The sequence below is a fragment of the Macrotis lagotis genome, chromosome 5 (assembly GCF_037893015.1).
Source record: "Macrotis lagotis isolate mMagLag1 chromosome 5, bilby.v1.9.chrom.fasta, whole genome shotgun sequence".
In the NCBI taxonomy this organism is placed as follows: Eukaryota; Metazoa; Chordata; class Mammalia; order Peramelemorphia; family Peramelidae; genus Macrotis; species Macrotis lagotis.
The window spans coordinates 222,161,991-222,187,681 of record NC_133662.1 but is presented as its reverse complement, the minus strand read 5'-3'; the positions used below and the strand labels follow the sequence as shown (position 1 = coordinate 222,187,681).

Genomic DNA, 25,691 nt, shown 5'->3' with positions numbered 1-25,691 from the left:
TTGTTGGATCTATTGAATTGGTTTTTCCTCTCACTGTTTTCTAATTCTCTATTACAGGGAATGGCTCTCTAGGAAGGGCAAGGGAGAAGGATACAGGTAGAAATAAAGGTGAAATAAAAACAAAAGACAAGATTAAAAAATTAAAAGAAAAAATGGAATGACTAATGAGGGATATCTCTTGAGTTCTAGAAAAAGAGAGATAATCAAATGGAGAAGACTAGCTTGAGAAATAGAGGGTTCCCCTCATTTGAAGTCTTTGAGAAGAAGCTGCATAGCTATTTATGGGGGTTCTTGGGAAGATTATTTTTCAGTTATGTTTTAGAATAGATTGTCATCAATGAGGTCCTGTTCATCTCTTAAAACTGTTAAACTTTTATGGAGATACAAGTGACATGCGACCAGATATGCTAAGATAACCTTGTATTTGAAAAATATTTGGAAATCTCTTGAAAAGAATCCATATATTGAGAGGTTTATTGTCTTTATGGGTATATCATCACTGAGGATTGAACTTCATGTTCAATGGAACATGGGGGATAAAGACAGATAAAAATCTGGGCCCTAAAAAGGGCCTTACAAGAAATCACATGTGCTAGTACCAAGGATATTTGCATCTTGAAGCCTCTGTAAATATATTCTTCTTTCTATACAGTCCTGATCCATAAAGTAGATGAGACCAAGGATCAAAATGGGATCAAAGATTTCCCAGAGAGGAAAGTTTTACCATTCACAAAATTGTGCCTATTTAGAAACTCCTGATGTCAACTTCCCTGATATCACTTTCAGGCACTGAATTATATTTACCAGTATGGTGTTACCAATACAATAATCCATATATAATTTTAAAAAGCTATATCATGCCCAATGACATTTGGATAAAGAACTTTCAAATACCTGTTAAGATTTTCCCCACAGAACTAGACAGATATAATCAGGAACCCTAATGCAAGGGTCAGTGGACCAAACAAGAAAGTTAATCTTGATAACAGGTTAATATACCTTCACTCTGGAGACATCATGGTACAGTGGAAAGAGCACTAATTTCCACCTCCAATGGTAACTTGGGAATCATGTCCCTTCTTTGTGTCTTAGTTTCTTCATTTGTAAAAATGAAATGATTGGACTAAATGTCCTCTAAGAACCCTTTCAGCTCCAAACTTGATTGTAAAATACTATGTTTGGTTCTACAAGCCCCACTAGGGATTTAGAAGAAAGACCAAAGAAAAAAGGATACTCAAGGATACTTTCCTCTCCCCAAATCTGGTAAGTTTAAGAGATCACAGGATTACAGACACAGAGGAGTCACCTATTTCAATCTGCCTCATTTCATAGCTAAATAAAGAGACTCAGCGGGCTTAAAGGAATTGTCAGAAGCTGAATTTTAAGTGAAAAATCTAAACAGTTTATCATTATAAGAAGTGAATCCTCATTTCTAAAACAGAGAGAACTGAGTCAAATTTATAAGAATACAAGTCATTCCCCAATTGGTAAATGGTTAAAGGATATGAGCAGATAGTTTCAGATGAAGAAATTAAAGCAATCTATAGTCATATGAAAATATTATTATCATTATTAAAGATATGCAAATTCAAACAACTCTGTGGTACCACCACACAACTATCAGATTGGCTAATGACAAAAAAAGGAAATAATGTTAATAAATGTTGGAGAGATATGGGGAAACTGGTACACTAATATGCTATTAGTGGGGTTGTGAACTGATCCAGTATTTCTGGAGAGCAATTTGGAACCATGCCCAAAGGGCTATAAAACTGTGCATACCCTTTGATCAAGCAATATCCCTACTAGGTCTATGTCTCAAAGAGATCATTAAAAAAAAAAAACAGGAAAAGACCTCAGATGCAAAAATATTTATAGTTATCTCTTTTTGTAGTGGCAAAGAATTGAAAATTGAGGAGATGCTCATCAATTGGGCAATGACTAAACAAACTGTGAAATATAAATATGATAGAAGTCTACTGTTCTTTAAGATATCATGAGCAGGCAGATTTCAGAAAAACCTGGTAAGACTTACATGAACTGATGTTGAGCAAAGTGAACAGAACACTGTACTTATTAACAGCAACATTGTGATGATCACCTATGAAAGACTTAGTTCTTCTGAGCAATACAATGATCAAGGACAATTCTAAAAGACTTGTGGGAATTGCCATCCATATTTTGAGAAAGAATTATAGAATGTGAATGTAGACCAAAGCACATTCTTTTTTACTTGTTAAAAAATTTATGTTTTTTTCTTTCTTTTTTGTTTTAATTCTTCTTTTACAATATGATGAATATGGAAATATGTTTAGCATGACTGTGTATGTATACCTGTATCAGATTATTTGTGACATGGGGGAAGGGAGGGGAGGGAGGGAGGTAGAAAAATGTGGAACTAAAATCTTATAGAAAATGAATGTTGAAAATTATCTATATAATTGGGAAAAATTAAAAAAATAAAATGAGGTCTCAGATCTAGGATATGACATCATCCCCAAATAAGAGATAAAATACACAAATATACAGATGCTGAAAACCCACCTATTGGCTGGATTGTCACAGTGGCTACATCCACGCTTTTCTCTTGAATTTCTTGCCATTTACCCTTCTCTCCAATCCACTCACTGACCACACATTTGTAGGTACCCTGGTCTACTGGCAGCACCCGAGACACAGACAAGCGGTAAACATCTTCTCCAGAGGTATCCAGACGCAAATCTCCACTCTGGTAGCGACTTTCATACTGTGGGCCAGGATAGAACCTATTCTCATGTGTTAAGGAGAGGATTTTCTGCCGGGCAGGACCGCGATGAAGCTCCCATGTCACAGAGAGATGCGTATGTTCCAAAGAGGCAGAAGAAGCAGAGCAATGGAGTTCAAATGAATCCCCGTCCCTCAGGCGCAGGGAGGAAGCAGGTTGGGACTTTGAGCTCACTTGCAGAGCATCAGCAAGCACTGTTCCAACAAAACAAAATCGTTAGGATCACCGAGCATCCTCAGTAAAAGCCCAGGACTAATTCTACAAGCACCAGTCACTCTTATCTTTCCTTCCTTGCTGAGAGGTCCTGGCCAGGGGTCCTAGCCACTGGGCATCACTCACAGCTCCAACAGTTCTAACGGTGCAACTGGCTTCCTCTACTTCCTGTTCTTCTTCCCTGAATCAAATACTCCAAATCCTATGCTTGCAGTACTCATTCCCTCCCCATTTATAGGAAAGCACCCTGTTTATGGTATGATATTTCATTAATGTGTTTAAAAAATAATCCTTTTGTCCTGATGATGGAAGAGGAACCACAATAATTCAATTTGTTTTCAATGATGATAATCTTAAGTTTCTGCTCTGGTTCCATCTTTGGGACTTTTTAAAGACAATGTAGAATGAAATTATGGAAGAAAAGATTAGGAAAGTCCCCAATCTTGAGCTTATCATTTTGCTCCCTCTGAATGCTACCTCCAAACCCAGGAATATGGGGGAAAGAACCCCTTCACAATCTGCCATTGTCCCAGAATAGTGTAAATCCCTTGAGGACAGATATTCTTTTGATTTGTTTTTATATCCCTGTCCTCTAGTAGAGTTCTGGGCACATTATAGACACTTAATAAATGTTAACTGATTGATCTAAATGACCACTGAGATGAACTTATGTGTGGTGAAAACTACAATTCTCTCTATTCTCTCTCTCTTTCCTCTCTCTGTTTCTGTCTGTCTCTCTTCCTTTTGTGTGTGTGTGTGTGTGTGTGTGTCTATTGTACTCTGGGTAGGGGGAAGAGAATAAGTTCCATGGGTCAGAAGGAGGAGGTCTAGATTTCCTAGGTTTCCTGCCAACAACATGAGTTGAAAACAAAAAAATGATTTTGATTGGATGATTGGACACCTGGGGATGTTTTTTTCTGGACTATAATTTATTTTAAGCTATTTTTAGAACTGCCTGGTGGGATTTTCTACGTAGCTTGGAGGGACATATGAAGAAAGAAGAGGTGAAAAGTCACAATAGTTTCTTCATCTTGAGTCATTCATGTTACCCAATCCACTTCCTTGTATCCAATTGGAAATTCGATTGTCAGTGGACATCAGTATTTTTTTCTTAAAATTCCACCTCTTCCAATGAACTTAAATGCACATCTTCCAAGCCTTCCTCTCTACTCAGGGAGCCCATCCTGTTCCCCTTTAATTCTAGTGTCTTTGATTCATTATTCCCAATTTATTCTAGAACTAGTCTGTTCAATGTTGTTTCTCCTTCATTAGACTCTGAGGCAGGGATTGCCTTTTGCCTTTTTCAATATCCCTCATACTTAGTACAATGTCTACCACATAGTAGGAAATTAATAAATGTTTATTGACTGGCTGGCCATGATGCTATCCCTTTATCTTTTCATTATTTTAATTATTTGGCAGGCAACTAAGTGGTGCAGTGGCTAGAACACAGGCCTGAAGTCAAGAAGATCTGTGTTCTTTTATACTTACTAAGTGTGACCTTGGGCAAGTCATTTAGCTTCTGCTTCTCTCAGTTTCCTATAAAATGGGGATAATAAGAGCACCTACTTTCCAGAGTACTTGTGAGGATAAAATGAGATCACATTCATAAAGTGATTAACCTAGTTCTTTGTAGTTTATGGAAATATAGCCCACTGGTTTATGGAAAACCTTATGACTTATTTTACAGATGACAAACTGAGACAACAGGCATTAAGTGACATGCCCGGGGTCAAACAACTTCTTCATCTTTATTTTTCTCCTTCTCCTCTATCATAGTTAAGTGTGACTCGCCAATGATCACACAGCTAGTAAGTGTCTGAGGCTAGATTTGAATTCTGTTCTTCCCGACTGCAGGTCCAGTGCTCTACCATAAATCTACTTCAGTGACCATAGAGTCTAATTGGTCAAATGATGTGTCTTCACAGAACAGAACTGGAAAAGACCTCAAGGGATTGCCTGAGCCTATCCCCCCATGCCCACCCTGCTTTATGGGCCATATAGAAAACTCATTCTTTTGATTACCTTTGGCAACCTTTAGGCCTAGATCTAGATGAGAGGTGAACTCCACTCATGCTGAATGCAAATCCAGTACTTTTTCCAGGGAACCACAAGATCTCTATAAAATCCTCTTATTCCCTTTTTAAAGATGAGGGAGGGGAGCAGCTAGGTGGTGCAATGGAGGGCGCAGCTAGGTGAGGCAGTGGATAGAGTACCGGTCCTGGAATCAGGATGGTCCTGAGTTCAAATCCAGCCTCAGACACTTAATAATTACCTAGTTGTGTGACCTTGGGCAAGTCACTTAACCCCACTGCTTTAAATAAATAAAATTAGAAAAAAAATTTAGAAAAAAGATGAGGGAGCTTGAGTCCACAAATGTTACACCTGAATTTCCTATAGCTAGCCAAGACAGCAGAGTTTGAGAGGACAAGGGCTAAGGCTCCCAGGGGGAATTTCCCTGCACAGAACATACCTCTCACTTGCACTGTGTCATCGTAGTTGCCTTGGACAGTGGCGTCTGTACTGGGGGTGGAACATTTGTACTGCCCTTGGTCGGTGGTCTGGAGGTTCTTGACATGAAGCTCTACAGCATCATTGCCGATCCGTCTCAGCTGGATCTCCCCTCTCTGTAGTCGCTCCCGGTATGGCTGGGCTGTGAAAGCCGCCTCCCATGTGCTCACTATTTCCACAAAACGAGTCCCAGAAGAAGAAAAGCTCCAATCAAAGTTCTGCTCACTGGGGCCGTCATAGTCACTGACATTGCAGGGAATGACCAGTTCTGTTCCCTCCACGCGGACCAGGTCTCTAGTGGGGATCTTCACAATGCGCCCCTGGCAAACAGCTGCAATGAGATGGAAGGAGAGACCTTCAGTCACTGAGGCATCCTAGGGATCAACAAGATGAACCCATGAATGTTCTTGTACCTCCATACCAAAGGAAATTGGTCATGAATTTAAGAAATGGCCTGCCCATCTGCTTTGCCTTTGCATTTTAAGGACCAAGAGACCTTCCCATATGACTTATAAATGAAACCTTCTACATGGACTGTCTTCCCCCTCTTAAAAGCAGAACTGTCTTTTCTATCTGTAACCTTGGTGGTTAGCCCAGTACCTTTTTTACATCTCAGTTATTTTCAGTTGTGTCTAACACTTTGTGACTTGGTTTGGAATTTTCTTGATTGAGACACTGGAGTGATATGCTATTTCCTGCTCTAGCTCATTTTACAGATGGGGAAACTGAGGCAAACAGGGTTAAATGACTTGTCACACTGGTAGTAAGTGTTTGAGGTCATATTTGAATTCAGGTCTTACTGACTCCAGGCTAGACACTCCATCCACTAAACCACCTAGTAAGCACTTACTATATATTCTTATTTTTTTGTTTTTTGCAAGGCAATAGGGTTAGAGTGACTTGCCCATGGCCACACAGCTAGGTAATTATTAAACATTTGAGGTTGAATGTGAACTCAGGTATTCCTGACTCCAAGGCCAGTGCTCTATCCACTGTGCCACCTAGCTACCCCAGTAGTAAGCACTTAATAAATGCTTCATTCATTCATTCACAATATAAAAATAACCACAATTTGTACTATAAGGAAAAAATGTTTTCAAGAATCATTTCAAGGGCAAGTAGGTGATGCAGTGGATAGAGCAATGAATCTGGAGTCAGGAGGATCTGAGTTCAAATTCAACCTGTGACACTTAATCCTTACCTAGTTTTGTGACCTTCAGCAAGTCACTTAACTTCATTGCCTTACAACAACCCCCCCCCCCCCCATAGGAGAAGAATCATTTCATCAAGGTTTAAGAACTGTACCAAGAACTGTCCATTCCAATTAGTGAATTCCACACACTCACTTTGCTAAGATTGACAAAGGATTTTAAGTATATCCTTTGGGAAAGCTTTGTTTTTTTCTTCCAGTTTCTCAGTTATTCTCTAACATCCTGCTATACTTTAGACTTTAGCCCAAAGGAAGGGATTCAGTTCATCAATTATTTATCCCTCCATGCTCCACCCTTCTTCACCTCTCTTCTCTTTTAGAGCAATTTCCTGGGGCTAATCAGGACGTGATTTTTCTTTAACTCATGACTGTTTTTAACTTGAGAGCTATATCTAATAATAAAATGATTAAGCAATGGTCCCCTGGCATGTTTTATAGTTAATGTCAAAAATATGATGATCCTACTGTGTTTTAATTGTCTGCTCTGACTCCCTTATCTAAAAGTAATGATAAAAGGCAAGTAACTCATAAGGATGTCTATATTCTGAATTCTACCCATTCATTTCAACTGGGAAATCTTGTGAAGCCCTTGACAATAATGGGTTCAGGCGAAACAGTGGGCAGAGAGGCAAGGCAAAAGAAAGTGAGGCAAAGCTTTTTAAGTGTTCTGTTCATAGTATCTGCATATACTCCTTTGCACACAGTCTGAAGCAAGTAAACACTTGAAGGAAAAAAAATCTGAAATTCCCTTGGCATTAGGAACCTTCAGGGATCCTGAATGCTAGCAATAAAGCAACGCTAGGTACACAGAGTTTCTAGATACCTTCAACATAGAGGCTGTACCTGGTCCAGCACTAGAAATGGTTATAGAAGTAAGCATTCCCTGAGTCTGGTGTTCCATACTGGCTATATCAAATGAAATATCCCAAATAGGCTTAATACGAAGATGTGTCCCCCTTTAAATAAAAATCAGTGATTTGGGGAATATTCATGCCAGTGAGGCGGCAGCAAGGAGGAGGCTTGACCTGAACTCATATTCTGCCTCAAATACGGATTGGCTGAACCTGAGCAAGTCACATGATATCTCTTTGTGCCTCCATCTGTATAGAGGAGGAGGTTGGATTTAATGACCTCTAAGATCCCTTCCAGCTTTAAATCTATGGTCTTATGATTATTGATACTGAAAATTAAGAAAGCTGAGTTGTCTACCTGTTGTCCCTATTTCTGCTACCTCTAGAATAATCAGGTAATTAACCTTGTCCAAACTTGTCTTTGGGTAGCTAGGTGGCACAGTATCAGACCTGAAATCAGGAAGATTCATCTGCCTGAGTTTGAATCTACCTTCAGACACTCAAGGTATTGAGGTATTGAATCTACCTTCAGACACTCACCCTATTTGCCTCAGTTTCCACATCTGTCATATGACCTGGAGAAGGAAATGGCAAACTACTCAAATACTTTTGCTGAGAAAAACCTCAAATGGGGTCATGAAGAGTTGGACAGAACTGAAACTACTGAACAATAACAACAAACTTTGTCCTTGGTAGAGAAAAGCAATGGGCATCTTATTCCAAGGCAAAGAACTACTGATACAATAATAATCTTAATATTCAGCTCTGGCAAACAAAGGACATCATTTGAAATCAAGGAATACTAAATCATTTATCTGCCTTTCTAAACCCTATTTTTAAAAAATATATTTTTATTTCTACTCTCATCAATGTTACTCTTATTCAGTTTATAGAGTCCATAATACTTGTAAAAGTTCTTTGCAATCGTTTTTAATCATTGTTCTAGTTTTACTAGGCCATTAAGTCCCTCCATACAAGCAGCAAGTTGGTTTTCCTCTTCTAAATCATTTGAAATAACTACCAGCAGTTTTGTCACAGCCCATCCAGGAAAAAAAAAAGTCTAGCTTAGACTTCACTTCGAATTATGACTAAATTTCATATCAAAAGATTGACTGCTTCAATTGTGCAAGAGGAATCATGGGAGGACAGGAAGATGAATAAAAGAAAGTCTCAAACCTCAAGAGGCTTTACAGATATCCACAGTAGACAAGATAAGATGTGGGAAAAGAATGAGATGTAGAATATGGTAAGAACTAAAAAGTATCAGTTCTCTAAGACTAAAGAATTCAGGAGAGGAAGTTGTCAGAGACTTGAGACTTGCCTAAGGTCACACAGCTAGCTAGCAGCAGATTTAAAACTACTTATCCTCTTAATTCTTTTTTTTTTTTAGTTTTTTTGCAAGGCAAATGGGGTTAAGTGGCTTGCCCAAGGCCACACAGCTAGGTAATTGTTAAGTGTCTGAGACTGGATTTGAACCCAGGTACTCCTGACTCCAGCCAGGGCTGGTGCTTTAGCTGCCCCTCTTAATTCTTAATCTAGGGTTCTTTATTCTAATTTAGAGAGCTAGGCTGGACCAGTAAAGAGAACTGCAGTAGAAGATGGGAACCTAGTCTGGTTAACTTAGCTGTGTGATTTAGGTAAATCATTCCATCTCTCTAGGTCTTCATTTTCTCATCTGTAAAAGGAAGATGTAAAACTGAATTATCTCTAAGATTCTATGATATTATTTTGAAAATTCTGTGCTATGTAAAGGTACTGTGAATCTCGAGAAGGAGATGTATTTCTTTTTCATTCCCATTCTCTTGTCTCTGGATGATATAACTAGGTGTGGTAATACATGCCTGGAATCCCTCCTACTGGGGAGGTGGAGAATAGTGTTCTCCTTGAACTTGGGAGCTCTAAGATGAAATGGTGTTAACGCCAATTCGGTGTTCACACTAGCACTGTGACCAATGTGATTTGATCCACCAAGCAATGGGTCCCTAAGTTGTCCAAGCAGAGGTAAACCTGTACAGGTTGGAAACGGAGTAGACCAAAGCTTCTATGCCAACCAGTACTGGATAAGACCTGTGAATGGGGTGGGGGCAGCTAGGTGGCACAGTGGATAGAGCACCAACCCTGGAATCAGGAGGACCTGAGTTCAAATGTAACCTCAGATACTTAATAACTACCTAGCTGTGTGGCCTTGGGCAAGTCACTTAACTCCATTGCCTTGAATAAATAAAAAAATTAAAAAGATCTGTGAGCAGTCTAATGCACTATTCTAGCCCAGTGAGATAGGAAGATTGAGTCTCCTCACCTCCACCTCCACTCTTGAAGGAAAAAAGGTACTGCTACACTGCAAAAAAGGCAAAATTTGTCTCAATAATTAGTAAAAACTTTCTAACAATTAAAGTTGTAGATCTAAAATTTGTAGATCAGCTAGGAGGCTCAGTGGATAGAGAAACAGGTCTGGAGTCAGACTCATCTTCCTGAGTTCAAATTCAGCCTCAGACACTGCTTAGCTGTAGGACTCTGGGCAAGTCATATAACAGTTTGCCTCAATTTCCTCACCTGTAAAATGGGGGAGAGGGGGCAAAAACTAGGTGACTTATGAAATTCCTTCAAGCTCTAACCCTCTCCCCCATCAAAAATATTTGAAAATGCTGTCACAGCTGCCCTCAGTCTCCTCTTTTCCAACTGAATTTTCATAATTCCTTCAAGTAATCCCTGTACAGACTCAGTCAATCCTGATTGCCCTCTTCTGAACAGACACCTTAGCTTATCTATGTTCTTCTTATACTGTGCTGGCCAGAACTGGACACTTCTTCAGATTTCGTCTCTCTAGCACGACCAAGATCACAGTAGTTTTCTTAGTTGCCATACCATATTACTGATTCATATTAGGCTTATATTCCATTAAGATCCCCAGGTTGTTTTTTTCTCTCCCAACAAACTGCTAACTATGGCTCCCCTATCCTGTACTTCAAAGGTTGCTATTTTGAATCCAAGTATAAATCTTTACATTTATCCCTACTGTTTTTCATTTTAGTAGACTCAGCCTAGCATTTTAAACTGTTATGATCCAGGATTCTCTCTAAATCCTAACTCAAGTAATTAAGTGTACTAGCTGTCCCTCTCTGCTCTCTGTCATCTACATATCTGATAAATATGTCAACCATGTCTTTATGTAAGGCAAAGAGGCCTTTGGATAGAGATGGATGAAGAAAGACTTCAAGGAGCCTTTGACCTAGGACACAAAGCATAGAAGGATTTCAACAGATAAAGAAAGGGGAGAGAAGAGAAAACCAGAACAGAGGGAACAGTAGAAACAAAAGCATAGAGTTAGAAAAGCATGAGTTATTTATGTTCTCAAAGTAATATAGTTTGGCTAAAGGATAATGTATGGGAAATGAAGGGGAGATAAGAGTGAAAAGGAAAGTTAGAAGCATCTCAACCAAGCCTTTGAATGACAGGCAATTGAGTCTGTACTTAATTTTGCAGACAATGGAGAGCCCCTGAAGATTCTAACATATGAGAATTATAAGATTAGAAAAGTCTTTAGGAAAATTAATCAGAAAGCAATATACAGAAGTGATAAGGAAGAGAAGACACTAAAAGGAAAGGAGATTATACTGCAATGATTTAAGTCAAAAAGAAAATAGAGAGGGTCTGAACTTGGATGGGGAAAATGGAGAATAACTAAAGGGAATATTACATTGGAGTCATTTTTAAAATAATCTCAATGTACTTTAGCAACTGATTCATTATGGGGGTCAAAGAAACAGGAAGAATTAAATATGAAGTCAAGATTTCCAGGTTGGGTGACTAGAAAGATAGTGGTCATATAAAAAAAAACAAACAGAGAAGTAGGTAAGAACTGGGATTTTTCTTGGTAATTTGTTTTGAGTAGGAATAGCAAGACACAGACCCAGAGGGAAAATAAATTCATTTTAGAGATAGAGAGTTTAAGATGTTGGTGAATTATCCAAGTAGAGATACCCAATAAGCACCTAGAAATTTGAGACATGAACAAAAGAGAAGTTAGTTGATCTAAGAATAGAGCTGGGAGTCATCTATATAAGAGCTTATTGAGGGCAGGGAATGACTCATTTAAAAAAAATTCTTAGCATTTAGAACAGTATCTGAAACAATAAATATTTCCTAGTTGGTTAATAAATGAGATTGGTAAGGAACAGAGTCTAGAGAAAGAAGAGAGTCAAAACAAAATCTTGGGGAGCATTTCTTTTTAAGAGACTGAAGAAGATTCAGGAGACCAGAAAGATAGGAGAAACAGAAAAATGCTATTGCCCAGTGAAGGAAAGAGTCCCAAGAAGGCAGAAGTGGTAAAGCAAAATCTAATGTAACAGATCAGTCAGAAAGGATGAGGAATGATTAAAACCTACTGACCTTGATGACTATTTAGTTGCCAAAGACCTTTAAGACAACAATTTCAGTAAAAAATTATCTGAATCAAAAGAAAGCAAGGGGTACAGGAGTGAGTAATAAGCAAGCAATGGGAATAAATGCAAACGATTTTCTCCAGAAAGTTCAGCCAAAAAAAAAGGGGTGGATCAATAATTCAATGAGGTAGAGAGATCGAGAAAGGTTTTTCCTTATAGGGGAGACGAATATATTTATAGACAGTTGGTAAGGAGGAAGTGGAGAGTTAAAGACTGAAGATGCAAGAGACAGACAGACTACTTATAGGAACAAGATTCTGAAGGAAGGGATTAGGGATCAAGGGTCCAAGAGGAAGATGACTCTTGGAAAGGAGAAGGGGAACTTCTTCTTAAGTTAGTAGGGAAGGGAGAAGGATCAGTGAAGACACAGAAATGCTGAGGAAGAGGGGAAGATGATAGTTCTCATATTGGACTGTCTCTACCTCAATTAAGGAGGAAGTGAGGGCAAATAAAAGAGACAAAGGATCTGTGAGTAGTTTAAAGTGTAAGATAAAAATTCAATAAAGAATCAACATGAATCATTAAAAAGTTTGTGGAGCACACATGTACCTATGTTTACCTTATTTTGATGTGAGATATTGTTCTAGTTTCGGCCACACTGCTTCCCAGTTTTCCCAGTTTTTGTCAAATTATAAAGGTTTTTTGTTGGTTCCAAAACTTTGGATCCTTGAGTTTATCATATCCTGGATTATCACGGTCATGAGCAATAGTATGGGTCTTGCTAAAGTTATCAAACATCCATTGTTAGTAGTCACTGTGAGCATAGACTAGGGTTTTATTTTGGTATTGATTTATATCAATATTAGTAGCCCAGGAGCAGGAATGAACCAGGGGAAAATGAAGTGGCCAAGAGATATTACAGAAGGCATAATTGAAATGGCTGCCTATATGACAATTGGGGGAGGGGAGGGAGAAGATGGGACTCTGAAGGCTCTTAAGGGAAAAAAAAGCAAAAGATCAACAAATTGGAGAAATAGAGAAGAGAAGGTCAAGGAGACTTAATGAAAGCAAGAGGAAGGTATATCGGGGTGAGTAGGTAGGAAAGGTAAGAAAGATTATGGTCAGAAGGAAATTTCAGGGTTTGAGATCTTTTGTGGAAGAACAGGTCTAAGTGATGACAAGGTCCAAGGTGTGGCCCTGAGATAAGGTCAAGTTTATTATTCTCTCAGGAGGTCAGGTTACATAAGGCACTCCCTCTCTTGGGCTGGGCATGAAGTAATGAGGAAGGGTGATTGGTGGGAACACAGTGGAGCTTAAACTTTGTTCCTTTTTTTGGTGCAAGGCAATGGGGTTAAGTGGCTTGCCCAAGGCCACACAGCTAGGTAATTATTAAGTGTTTGAGGCCGGATTTGAACTCAGGTACTACTGACTCCAGGGTCAGTGCTCTATCCACTGTGCCACCTAGCTGCCACTAAACTTTGTCCCTGCTTAACACCTTAATGACATTAAGCCATTTCTATTGATAGTACTGTCTCCAGTTATTATATTTGGTCACTTGTATCAAAGTTGGATCATTAATAAAATCATCATAATAGCTAAAACATGAGTGGATAATAAAACATCTGGCAAAGTCAATAGGGAATTAATGGAAGAGCTAAAATTGTTTCTATTTTAATCTCCACTGTGGCCAATGGGATCATGGAAGTAGGGGGTATAATGGATAGATTCCTGGAGTCAGGAGAACCTGAATTCAAATCCAGCCTCAGATACTTGACAGTAGCTGTGTGACTTTGGACCAGTCATTTAGCCCTCATTGCCTCACATTCGGGATCATCTCCAGTCATCCTGATTCATATCTGGTGACTGGATTCAGATGACTCTGGAGGAGAAATTGGTGCCTTAGCACAGCCCCCCTCACTCAAATTCAATTCACTTGCATGTCATGGCATTACCTCCCTGATGTCATAGTCTTCTTTGAGAATGAAGGACAAACATCACCATTATGGTTCATAAACTGAGATTCTGTTTCACCCCCAAATCCTGGTAATATCCCCTTCCATCACACAGAGAACTTGGGGGGAAGATGTGGGAGAAAATGGCACCTGATGGTTCAGATTAAGGGTTCCTTAGAACTCTTTCTACCTACCAAGCAATAAACTTTGTGTAAAATATTAAGAAAAGGATAACCAGTTATATTGCTATGTGCAGTCCTGCTTGGTAATGAGAGCTGGATCAGATGATCATTTGAGGTACCTTCCATATTCAAGACTTCAAAGTGTACAGAGTCAGGGATCCTACCTAATATATGCCCTCAAAATATCTAACAATACTTATTAACTTATGGGTACTCAGTAGTTGTTCTTCATAATCAAAAAAGAAACAAAATGACAACTGTATTGTCAGGCTCAATGTACAGTGTGTCTAATTGTAGCTGGTTAGACCAATATGAGCTTAGAAGACTCTACCAACAGATTGGGCACATAGAGTCCATATGAACATTTGGGATGGAGAGGTCTCTAAATTTGAGCATCTCACATTTCTTTTGAGTTACTGCTATTCTGTTTTGCTCATGAAGTACAATGCCTTCTTTGATATGGATATGCCATGCTGGGCAGTACTGTGTCAATGTCTCCCATATCTCAATTGATTCTAACCTGGAGAGTCCTTGTATTGATTCTTCTGACTTCCATGTGAGTGCCTCTCTTATGTGAGTTCTCCATAAAACAATCTTTTAGGCAAACGTACATTTGGCATTCAAACAATGTGGGCATTAAATAAATATTAGTAACAGATGGCCTAACTAGCTTAATAACTCCCATCTAGTTCTTAAAAAACAGTTCTCTGGTCATATACCAGAGGTCAAAAGGAGTGGAAGAAAGACATATCCATAGAGGATAAGTAGCATATGGACTGAGCTAATTCTGACAACATCCCACCTTGTACCTTCACATAGGGTCCACAGAGACAGCTGCTATTTCTTCCTCTATCTGGATTCTACAAATATGGGATAAGAAATTGTTTTCTAAAGCTATAACTGCTAAGCTTCTACCAATGTGCTTTCCATATTGATCATCAATTGATTATCCATTAGCTACTTTTAGGGGTGTAATAAGAACAATAGATTCAAGGATCCCTTTCCACAACCATGCTGGCTGTGACACACACTATCCCATAATGACATAGAATCCAGAGGGATGTGGGTTTAAACTGAAAGGGAATGTATAGTAAAACATTTTTTTAAATGTCCTAATTCCTATAAATCATTCATTATGGTTCCTCAGGTTTTCTGTTCAGTTCCCTGAATCTGTTTTCCTTTACTGAGTCGAGTCTATCATCTCAAATTCACAAGCAACTTCTGCAGTGGATGTGGGGAGAGAGAGAGAGTCCAAAGTCAGGGTTCTTCCATCTTTCCACAAAGTGATTCCTTCTCAGTGTTATGCTGCTAGATACTAGAAATTGGCCCTTTTTCATATGGAAACCACAGGGTATGATTAGGCTCCTCATCCAATCCAAACAAACTTCCTGGGTCATGCCATTTTACTTTATTCAATAGCTCTAAAGGAGAGCTAAATTGATCAAAGACTTTTCACTGAGCCTAAAACCTCTGAACAATTGATTTAAAAGTGAAATCTTGGTCTAGTTCATACCTCTGATGGAAATCAATGCATAGAGCATCTTCTGGTTACTTTATGTGGGTGGGGTGGAGTTGTTTGACTGATTCAATTGATCACCATCTTGATAGGGGTTACAGAAGTTACCCAATATCCCTTATCACTTTGTCACTCTCAGTACTCGCCATCTCTAGATTGTGATCATGCAGATTGTCACCAAGTCCCTTGTGCCCAGTTCAGTCTGGTCCTACTCTCTGGGAAAGAAAGCTTCAATAAAAACGACTCTAAATCATTAGAGGTGATTTTGGAGACATTAGGCAGCCTCTGACAAGAGCTGGTTCTAAACTGAAAGTTGGTAGCAACCTACCACACTTTCCACTATTCATTGCTGAGGTTTTTCCCCCCTCCATTTTCTTATTCCTTTTGTCTTTTATTCTGCTTATTCCTTTATTCCACCATATTCCCTCCCCCCCACTCTGAAGAGCTATAGTTATCAGTCAGAAAAAAACTTTTTAGATGAGTAACCATGGGTAAGTTATTTACTGACCCCACCTCCCCTCAGTGCACTCATCTGTAAAATGAGAATAATGATAGAACCTACATCACAAGGCTATTGTAGGATCAAATGAGATACAGCAAAGTACTTCGTAAATCTTTAAATGATATAAAAATGTCAATTATTTACCTGATCTGTTACATTTGGCTTAAACATAGCACCAACTGACATGGCTTAGCCAGGAGGTGACATCCAAGGATAAGGATGTTGCTTTTTTGATGTCCACAGCTATGCGTCCACCTAAGGAGCAGAGCTCCGTCTGGCTACTGCCCTGTTATCCAATGTTGCAGGCAATTCAACCACAACAAAAGAGTCTGGCTTTATTTACCAATTAAGAGCCCCAAATGGAATAGCACCATCTCCTGTATTTTTCTTATTCAAATTACATTCATTTATCAAGGTGTCATTGTGAGCACAGCCCATTGCCAGGTTAATGCTAAATGAGGCAGGGAATCCTTCAATGAAAAAAATCAAAACTAGTATCAAATCAATGAAGAAATCTGATGATTCCAGGGAAGGTGAATGATGGTCATAAAGGTAGCTCCATTCAAGATCTTACCATTGCAAGCGGCTGAGAATTATTCAATCTTGTTTATTTCAGGAAAACAACTCTCTGCCCCCAATTCCCAATGAAGTGTTCAAAAAAAGCTCCTTGGTAAGAACATTATCCAAAATGAACTCCAGAGTTACCTCAGCTGAGACCTAGAGAATCATTCTGGTAGGATGGTTCTCAACACATCTGTGAAGTGACACATTTTCGTTATCCCGCACCCCCAGAATAGTAACATAAAGTTCATTAATGTTTCTTCTTTAAGGTTATAGAAAGCCAACTATTTGTGGGCTTTGGCTCCCACTGAATGGTTTCTATTATAGACATACTATTACCTTTTAAAATACTTAGGCAGATATAATCAGGTGAAGAAAGAAGAGAAGAGATGAGATGAGAATCATCATACATGCTTCATAGGCACTCTTCTCTCTCCTCCGGCCCATAATGATTTCATTCCCCTCCTCTTTACAGAACCTATTATTTCAATCCCTCATTTAATATTTCAAGTCACATTCATTAAAAACAAAAAACAAAGAGATTTAGCACAAGATACCTCTTCCTTAGCTGGATTATAAACCCCTTGGAAAAAAGGAGAAGGTCAATGTATCCCCAGGGCCTAGCCTGACACCTGGTACACACCATTCAATAGTTGCTTCTTGTATTTGAGAGAATTATTGGTAATCGTTCTGCACAAAGGGTCCTCTGATTGCCTGGACATTGGCACTGATTGTTCATACAAATGCCTGGGGCACAGACAAGGGCAAGGACCTTTTTTAAGGACACTGAGTAAGAAGTGGATACCCTGTGGAATGGATTGAACCTGTTCCCAAAGAGACAAGAACTGGAATTAGAAAACCCGATGAAGGACCAAGGAAAATTTAGGAGATTAAAAGCTGAATCTGAGAGAGGAAGCAAAAAGAAGATGCCTCAGGGCCTCCTTAACTCCTGGGCAAAAAAAGAAGGTGGAAAGATAAGTTACATTCTCTTTCCATATGGGATGCCAAGAGACAGAATTAGAAAATCCATATAAGTGACAAGGCAAATCTTAGCCTTTCTTTTTCTATCCTCTAACCCTTTTTTTAGGATCAAAAATGGAGGGCTGGAAGGGATGTGAGAAATTATCTAGTCCAATTATCTCATTTTATAGAAAAGAAAATGAATCCTAGAGAGGTAAAGGAATTTGCTGGGGGTTATATAGGAAGAAAATAGCAGGGTGAGAGGAAAGTAGCTCCCAATCTTGCTCTCATCCCACTGCACAACACTGCCTCTTCTTCACTCTTACACTTCACTCACTTCAACCTGATCCTTATTAATGAACTAAGAAGTTATACTAGACACAAATATAATAGATACTATCTCTTATCATGGAAAACTTATGTATGATCTGTTTCTGAAGGCATGATACCCATAGAATGTTAAAGCTGGGGGGGGGATTGATTTAATTTAATCCAAAGCTCTCATTTTCCAGATAAGTAAACTGAGGCCCAGAGAGGAGAAATAACTTGCAAATCTGAGATATGAACCCTGAGAGACAGTATGGTGAGGTGAATAAAGGATTAGACTTGGAGAATGACCTAGATAATGCTACGATAGCGTGATGGACAGTATCAAGAAGATCCAAATTCAAATATTCTGCCTCAAACACTTACCAGTTATATCATCTTGAATAAGTTCCTTAAACTCATTTACCCAAGTTTTCAACATGTAAAATGGAGGGGGGGGTTGAACTCAGTGAACTTTAACATCCTTTCCAATTTTGAATCTGATTCTGAGTGAGATACAAACCATGGATCACCACAGTCCTGTGTGACTTTGGACAAGTCATTCAATTTACCTGGGACTCAGTTTATTCCTCCATAAAATAATGAAGGTTGGATTAGAAGACATTAAAGTCTACTCTGCTTCTCCATCTATGATCCCAACTGTCAATCCACTGTTGCTCATATTATATTCTGCTAACTCTCAGAACAAAATAAAAACAACATGGGGATACTACCAACATAATATATGATCAAAAACAAATAGTATATGTGGGGTATTACCTGTATCATCAAGCACTATGGGTGTGGGGTAGAAATTAGGGAAGACTTGGGGCAGCTAGGTGGCACAGTAGATAGAGCATGCATAGCCTTGGAGTCAGGAGGACCTGAGCTGAAATTTGGCCTCAGACACTTAATAATTGCCTAACTGTGTGACCTTGGGCAAGCCACTTAACCCCATTGCCTTAAATAAATAAAAATTTAAAAAAAAGAAATTAGGGAAGACTTCATGGAGAGGAGTTTTGAACCATGTCTAGGAAAATTGATTTGGAAGAAGAGAGGCTTAGTTGCTAGTCAGTGAGAATAGTGGGAACACAGGGGTAGAAGAGAATTCAAGACATTCCACTGAAGTTTGTATTTAATATAAGAAGCAATCCTTCTTAAACCTTCTAAACAAAGAGTCAATAGCATGCCAGTTAAGCACTGAGGATATAAAGAAAAAGAAACAATCCTTGCCTTCAAGGTGCTTACATTCTATTGGTAGAGACAACAGGTAAATAAATATATCCAAGATGCATATAGAGTACCTCTTGGAGAGTTTCTTAATCGTTTTTTTTTTTTTTTCTATCATGGCCCTCTTTGGAAGTCTCAGAAAGCTTGTGGGATGCCTTCTCAAAGTAACGTTTTGAAAAACATGTCATAGAATACATGGGATTACCAAAAAAAAGCAATTCTATTGAAATATAATTATCAAGATTTTTTAAAAAAGAAGTTCCCAGAACCTTTTTCAATTAATTTTTTATAATCAGTTCCTCAGCTTACTTGATTTTGGTGTTATCTGAGATTTAGGCTCTGAAAACAACATAATGCTATTCAGATATATTTTTCATCTTGTTGGCTAAACTTTACCCAGTGTTAACCAATGCATCACTGCAGGACACAAAGGAGCTGTATCCATCCACTGGCAGCCAGTTTGGTAAACTCTGCACAGTCCTACAGGGGTCCATGTTACAAAATGTCTTGGGAGAAATAGTGGGAGAAATAATTGGGAACCCTGGTTCCTTTAGTCACGATCAGCACATTACTAAGTCATAAACCATGTTACTAATCTTTGGACCCAAACTTCTCTTTTGGTTGAAATTAGCTTGTGGGATAAAGAGTTATTAAGGTGGGACTCAGAGATGAACGGGTAACATAATTAGATAAACCTTGTTTCCATTGGAAACCAACCCAAAAATCCCTATCGTTCCTCTAAAACCGATCTATCTGGATTATCAGTTGCTAGCCCTTTGAAGAAATGTTCTACTAAACTACCTGACAGGGAAACATCAGCAATTGTTTCCTGACGATTCTCCAATAAAAGACAAATAAAAATAGGATTAGCAGCTGCCTCGTTACATTAATATCCCAGAATAACATCCTGTACCTTCCCAACGGGCCTTTGCAGGACATCTACATGGGCTCAGGTTGCTCTACAAAGTACCAACATCCTTTTGAATGGATTCCAATGTTTCTCTCACATTTTTTTTCCTCTTGATCCAATCACCCATCCTCATATATTAATTAATATTCATATCCCATGAGACCTGAGCCTTATAATTAATTTTTCTTTCTCTTGGACTTCTCTGGCTTTCCTAGCTTACATCGGCTAATCACCAAAAAGCACAGTCCAGACGTGGTTCAACTAGTTCTACTCCTGTGGGCCTGAGCTAACCATGATTGTCCACTGAGATAGCCTTCACTTCTCCAGGACAAACCATGTGGGGGCTTTTTTTTAGGGGGGGGAGTCCTTTAAAACTGCTCAAAGCACACATGGACCACAAAAGCTTTCTAGAATAATTCCATCTGGCTGCCATTGTTCTAGTTCCAGGGGCCCCACCCTGTAGCACTCAGGACTATGGCTCATGATGGACTCTTTCCCACTTCCTTTATTATTTCCCAGAAGGCCTAATGTGGTGTCCTCTACCTAGAGAATTTCCCCTAAGGAGAGAAGATAATGAAAACCAGGCTTAAGAGGAGGGGAAAAGATTAAGAGTATGTGTTTGCCTTGAGCACTAATAGGAATAAAAAGATTCACTCTCATCTGAGTACCATAGTTGCATGAGGACTTAACTCAGCAAATGTTGACTGTAGGCCTACTCTGTGCAAGCCACAGTATGAGACATAGTGGTGTTGTCTTCTTTATAGATTCCTCGATTCAAAATGATGGACCGCATCATCTGCTAATAAATAAGTAAACCTTTAAACATGCCAGCACTCAGAAAATGGAAAATGAACACCTGTGCCAAAAGAGATTTTTTTTTTTCCTTGTGCAGCATAAGCTAAGCCAGCCTACTGGACAGGTACCAAATAAACCAATATTCTTCTAGCACATTCAGGATGCAATGACTGCACAAATCACCACCCACCCTTCCTGCCCTGTACCAATTTGCTCCTGCAGGACTCTGTGTACATCTCTAAGATATTTGGATGACACAGGGCAAATGAGGTAAGGTAAGGTAACTCTTGTTAGCACCAAAAGCAACATCTCCAGGCTGCCATAAGACTAGTGTGAGACTAGCTTTATTAAATACTCAAGGATGACTGGTATACCTTATACATTTAGGTCACTAACAAAGCCTAGAATCTTTGTTAAGGTTCCTAACAACAGCTTTGGAATTTGGAGGGGAATACTGTGTGTATTAATGTGTTTTTCCAAGGGATATTTCCACCCAACACTGACACCTCCTCCCTTCATGGATATACAACTACCTCTTCTACGGATTCTCTCCTCCAGACACAAATCTCATTAACGAATGTCTCAGTTTGGACTCTCCCATCTCTCAGAGTACAGTGCTCACATGCTCTGACACAACAAAGAAAGGTTGAGCCTTTATTTATTTTAAATTTCGGTTTCCTTTGTCCCTGATATATTCCAGCATAAAGATGGTACAGTCAGCCACTTAGCAGGTTGAATTTGAAATCGATGAGCAAACATTTATTAATTGCTTATTATTGAAAAAAATGTTTATTATTGTATGTTCCAAGCACTAACCATAAATAAAAAAAAAGTTCTTGTCCTCAAAGAGCTTCCATTTTTCAGGGGAGACAAGGCAAAGTGATATAGCTTTGAGATTTGGTGAGCATTTTAAAAAGGAGAGGGAGATTTTATTTATCTTTAAGGGAGATTTTATTTATCTCTAATCCTCCTAATTGCTGATGATCTTCTACCACAGACCTCACACTTTGTTTTATATTTCTTATACGTCTTATTATATGTTGCTATGTTTTATATTTAGGTTTGTCACCTTATCAGACTATTTGTTCAATGAAGACAAAACCAGGTCTTCTCTGAGCAGGCACCTAGGTGGTTCAATAGACAGAATGTTGGATCTAGAGTTAGGAAGACCTGAGTTCAAATATTCCCTCAAACACTAGCTATGTAAACCTGGACAAGTCATTTAACCTCCATTTGCCTCAGTTTCCTCATTTTAAAATGGAGGTAAGAGTAACAGCTTTTTCAGAGTCCTTGCAGGGGTAAAAAAAAAAAAAGTATTTGTATACCTTAAAAGTCCTGTGTAAATATGAGCTATTATTATCTAAGGTCTTTATCTCCCCCAGAGTATGGTATGCAACTGATACTTAACAAATATTTGTTGTTCTTGTTGTCTTTATTTAAACCCAGGGTTGCTCAAAGTCTGAATCATTAACCACAATTTACCAAAAAGAAAAATATACAGAATTTGAGGACCAGAAGGAATTACAAAGAGGGGTCATATTGTCCAACCCATCCTTGTAACACAGGAATTCCCTAGTCTACACTATCTCTCTGTCCCCCCCACCCCACCCCCACCCCTGGTCATCCTGTCCAGCTCTACAACTGACATTCCTAGATCCTTTAGGGTGAGGCAAGTCTACCTTCCAGAAACAACCCATTCCATTTGGGGCCAGTTTGAATTAAGAAGCATTCCCCTATCTTGAGGGGATATATAGTCTTCCTCTAAGTGAATTCCACCCCCTATTCCTAGCGTCAGACAAAAGCCAGGCAGAGAAGGAAGTCTTTATGATTGCTACAGCTACTTTCCTACACAGTCCAGACTTTACCTCCTCTTTCTCCTCCTCCTTGGAAGGGCAACATTGGTAAGTACGAGGAAATATCAAGACTCCCAAGAGAAGCGCTACAATTTCCCAACAGAGAAAAGGAGTGGAAAGAGGCTAACAGTAACAATAACTGACTATGGATGCCAAAAAATGACGTAGGAGGGTTCAAGCCCTAGTGGAGAGGCGCCAGGCAGGTGAGACAGAATAGAGATAGAACAGAGGCATGCCTTGGAAGCTGGGACAACTGCCAGAGAGGCCCAAAATACAAGAAGTTGTCCATGTTGTAAACAGCAGGTGTTAGTCATAAAAAGTTGAGGGGGACCATTTCACTCAATCCCTTCATTTTTAAGCAGCTCAGGGAGAGATTCAGAGACTTACTCAGGGGTTCAGAGCTGTTGTTCTGTCATTTCAGTTATGTCTGACTCTTTGTGATCCCTTTTGGAGTTTTCTTGGCAAAAAGACGGGGGTGGTTTGCCATTGCTTACTCCAGCTCATTTTAGAGGATGTTAGGCAAACAAGTGACTTGCCCAGGGTCACACAGCTAATGTCTAAGGCTGGATTTAAACTCAGGTCTTTCTGACTCCAGCCCTGGTGCACTTTCTACCACACCTCCTAGATGGCCTTGACTTAGTTGTCTGGGACATTAAAAGGCTAAATTATTTGTATAGGGTCACACAACTAATATGTATCAGAGGTAGCACTTGAACCCAGGTCAGTCAGTCAGCAAGCATTTTCTTTACAATGTCAAGGCCAGATATCTCTTCAACAACTATCCACATTAACAAAGGAAATGATATTTTTAAAGATATAGTGATAGAAAATTTATATATATAAACATATATAATGATTAAATATATAGATTGTATCCCTAAAATTCATTATAATTGGTCATTTTTACCTCAACACTAGAAACCTTTATCCAGACTAGAAAATTATTCTTTCTTCTGATAATTCTAGGGTGAACAGCCAAATGGGCACAGAAATGATCAAAGGGGCAAAGAAATTTAAGCCATAATCCAATTTGAGGTCTGACATCTGTTCAACCAATGTCCTTTCTTTTTGTTTTTAAATTATTTATTTTGAATTTTACAATTTTCACCCAATCTCGCTTCCCCCTCCACACCCTGGAAGCTAAGTCTGTTAGTCTTTACATTGTTTTCATGGTATACACTGATCTAAGTTGAATGTGATGAGAGAGAAATCATATCCTTAAGGAAAAAAAAATAAAGTATAAGAGATAGCAAAATTACATAATAAGATAACGTCAACCAATATCCTTTCAACAAATCTGCCTGGACTTGGAATCAATAAAAGGGCTATCAGCAGTGGATCAGAGTGACCACTCAAAAAAGACCTTGGTAAGGAAGTGTCAGCAATACTCTTCAGCAGATAGTCTAATTTGCCGGTTCAGGAGGTATGATGATTACAAGATTTGCTTGGAAACATGGATGCTTCCTAGCAAATCAGAGAATTAACCTCTACGATTTCAAATATGTTAAGATCCTTTCAAGGGGGAAAAATGGTGGGCCTTCCTGAAAAAGTCCTCCAACCTACCATTTGATATTTCTTAAGAATATAACAATGTTCCTAGACCTATGGAATGGTCGTTCGATAAAATAGTTATCTAGCCAGGAATTACCATAAATCAGATGGTAAGACACAGTGGGAGAACAATGAGATAAAGGACCCTTACTCTAACTCTGCTTCTCTCATTTAATATTTTTCAAAAAATCATAAAATCTCTCTAGTTCTCAGTTTCTTTATCTGTAAAATTAGGGGGCTGACTAGTTGAATTCTAGAGTTTCTAGGTTTCTTTCTGCTCTAAATGTAGAGAAGGAGAAATGGAAAGTGAAAGATTTAGATGCCCTACCTTCTCAGCCCCCCCCCCCCCAAGAGCTAGAAAGAGGTCCAAAAGTATTCAGAAATTTCTTAGTGACCTACAAAGTACAGAGCACTGGGAACTGTTAATATTATTAAAGTATTATATAAGTGTGAACTACCTCCCCTAAGCCAGAAGACTGTCCATATCTTTTGTAGCAATTTGTATGCTGACTAGCATTCAAGGATGCTTTCATTTTAGTAATAATAGTTCTCCTTTGTAATCAAAGCAGACCATGTCATCATATATATGATGGCATGATTGCACTTTGTTTATTAAAGTGAGGGGAGTGTTATAGGAAGACATCCTTCTCACTGACGTTTCCAGAACATTTCATCCTTTGACCTGCTTTGATAGGAAACAAGACTTCTGATGATGGTCTGGCTACAGGAGTCCTTGGCTTTTTGAATGTGGTTTCCCTCTCATATCAGTGAGATATCAGACTAAGACAACATAGTACATCCAAGCCTGACTTCCCCCACTATTACTCACCAAATGTCAGTCCATACAGCATAAATGACTGGTCATCTATGGCCAGATTCAAAGTTTCATGCTTATTTTATGGGGCTGACAGTCTAGTAGATTTAAGACACAAGCATGGATAACTATAATACATGATAATGCATGATTAATGAATTAAAGGGTACTCTGGGAAGTAGAAGGAGGGAAGATTTTTATTACTGACCAGGGGTCAGAGAAGGGCTTCAAGGAGAAAGCAACATTTCAATTTCAATGGGCTTTAATAATAAAAACAACTCCAATGAAAATTTATCTTTGCACAATTAACTAGTCATTTACCTTCAAATGAAGGAACAAAAACATATTTAGTAAATGTTAAGGACTAGGGCTACCAAAATAAAAGTGAGATATTCCATACTTACATTCCATTGGGAAAGCAGCATTTTAAAATGGAGTGATGGCCAAGAAGAGTGTTTGGTTTTTAAAAAGTCACAGGAATAGTCTGTAGATCTTTAAGGGGGGGCAGACTGATACACCTTCTCCCCTAGAAATGGCAGTATGGATTTTATTTTGCTCCCAGACCTGGAAAGGATCAGGGAGGAGGGTGGGGAGCAGAAATTAAGAAAAGGTCAACCACATCCATCAG

The 25,691-nt window shown here is 38.9% G+C and overlaps 1 protein-coding gene across 3 annotated transcripts in view; it reads right to left on the bottom strand.

Moving 5' to 3' along the window:
* The window catches only part of PTGFRN (prostaglandin F2 receptor inhibitor), an 83,456-nt gene that overhangs the window by 49,673 nt on the left and 8,092 nt on the right, over positions 1–25,691 (bottom strand). For all 3 annotated transcript variants that reach the window (XM_074188538.1, XM_074188540.1, XM_074188539.1), the window contains exons 2-3: positions 5,451–5,819; positions 2,545–2,958 (exon numbers count right to left, since the gene is read on the bottom strand). In XM_074188538.1, coding sequence (XP_074044639.1) covers positions 2,545–2,958; positions 5,451–5,819 — 783 coding nt within the window. The remainder of the gene's footprint in view (positions 1–2,544; positions 2,959–5,450; positions 5,820–25,691) is intronic.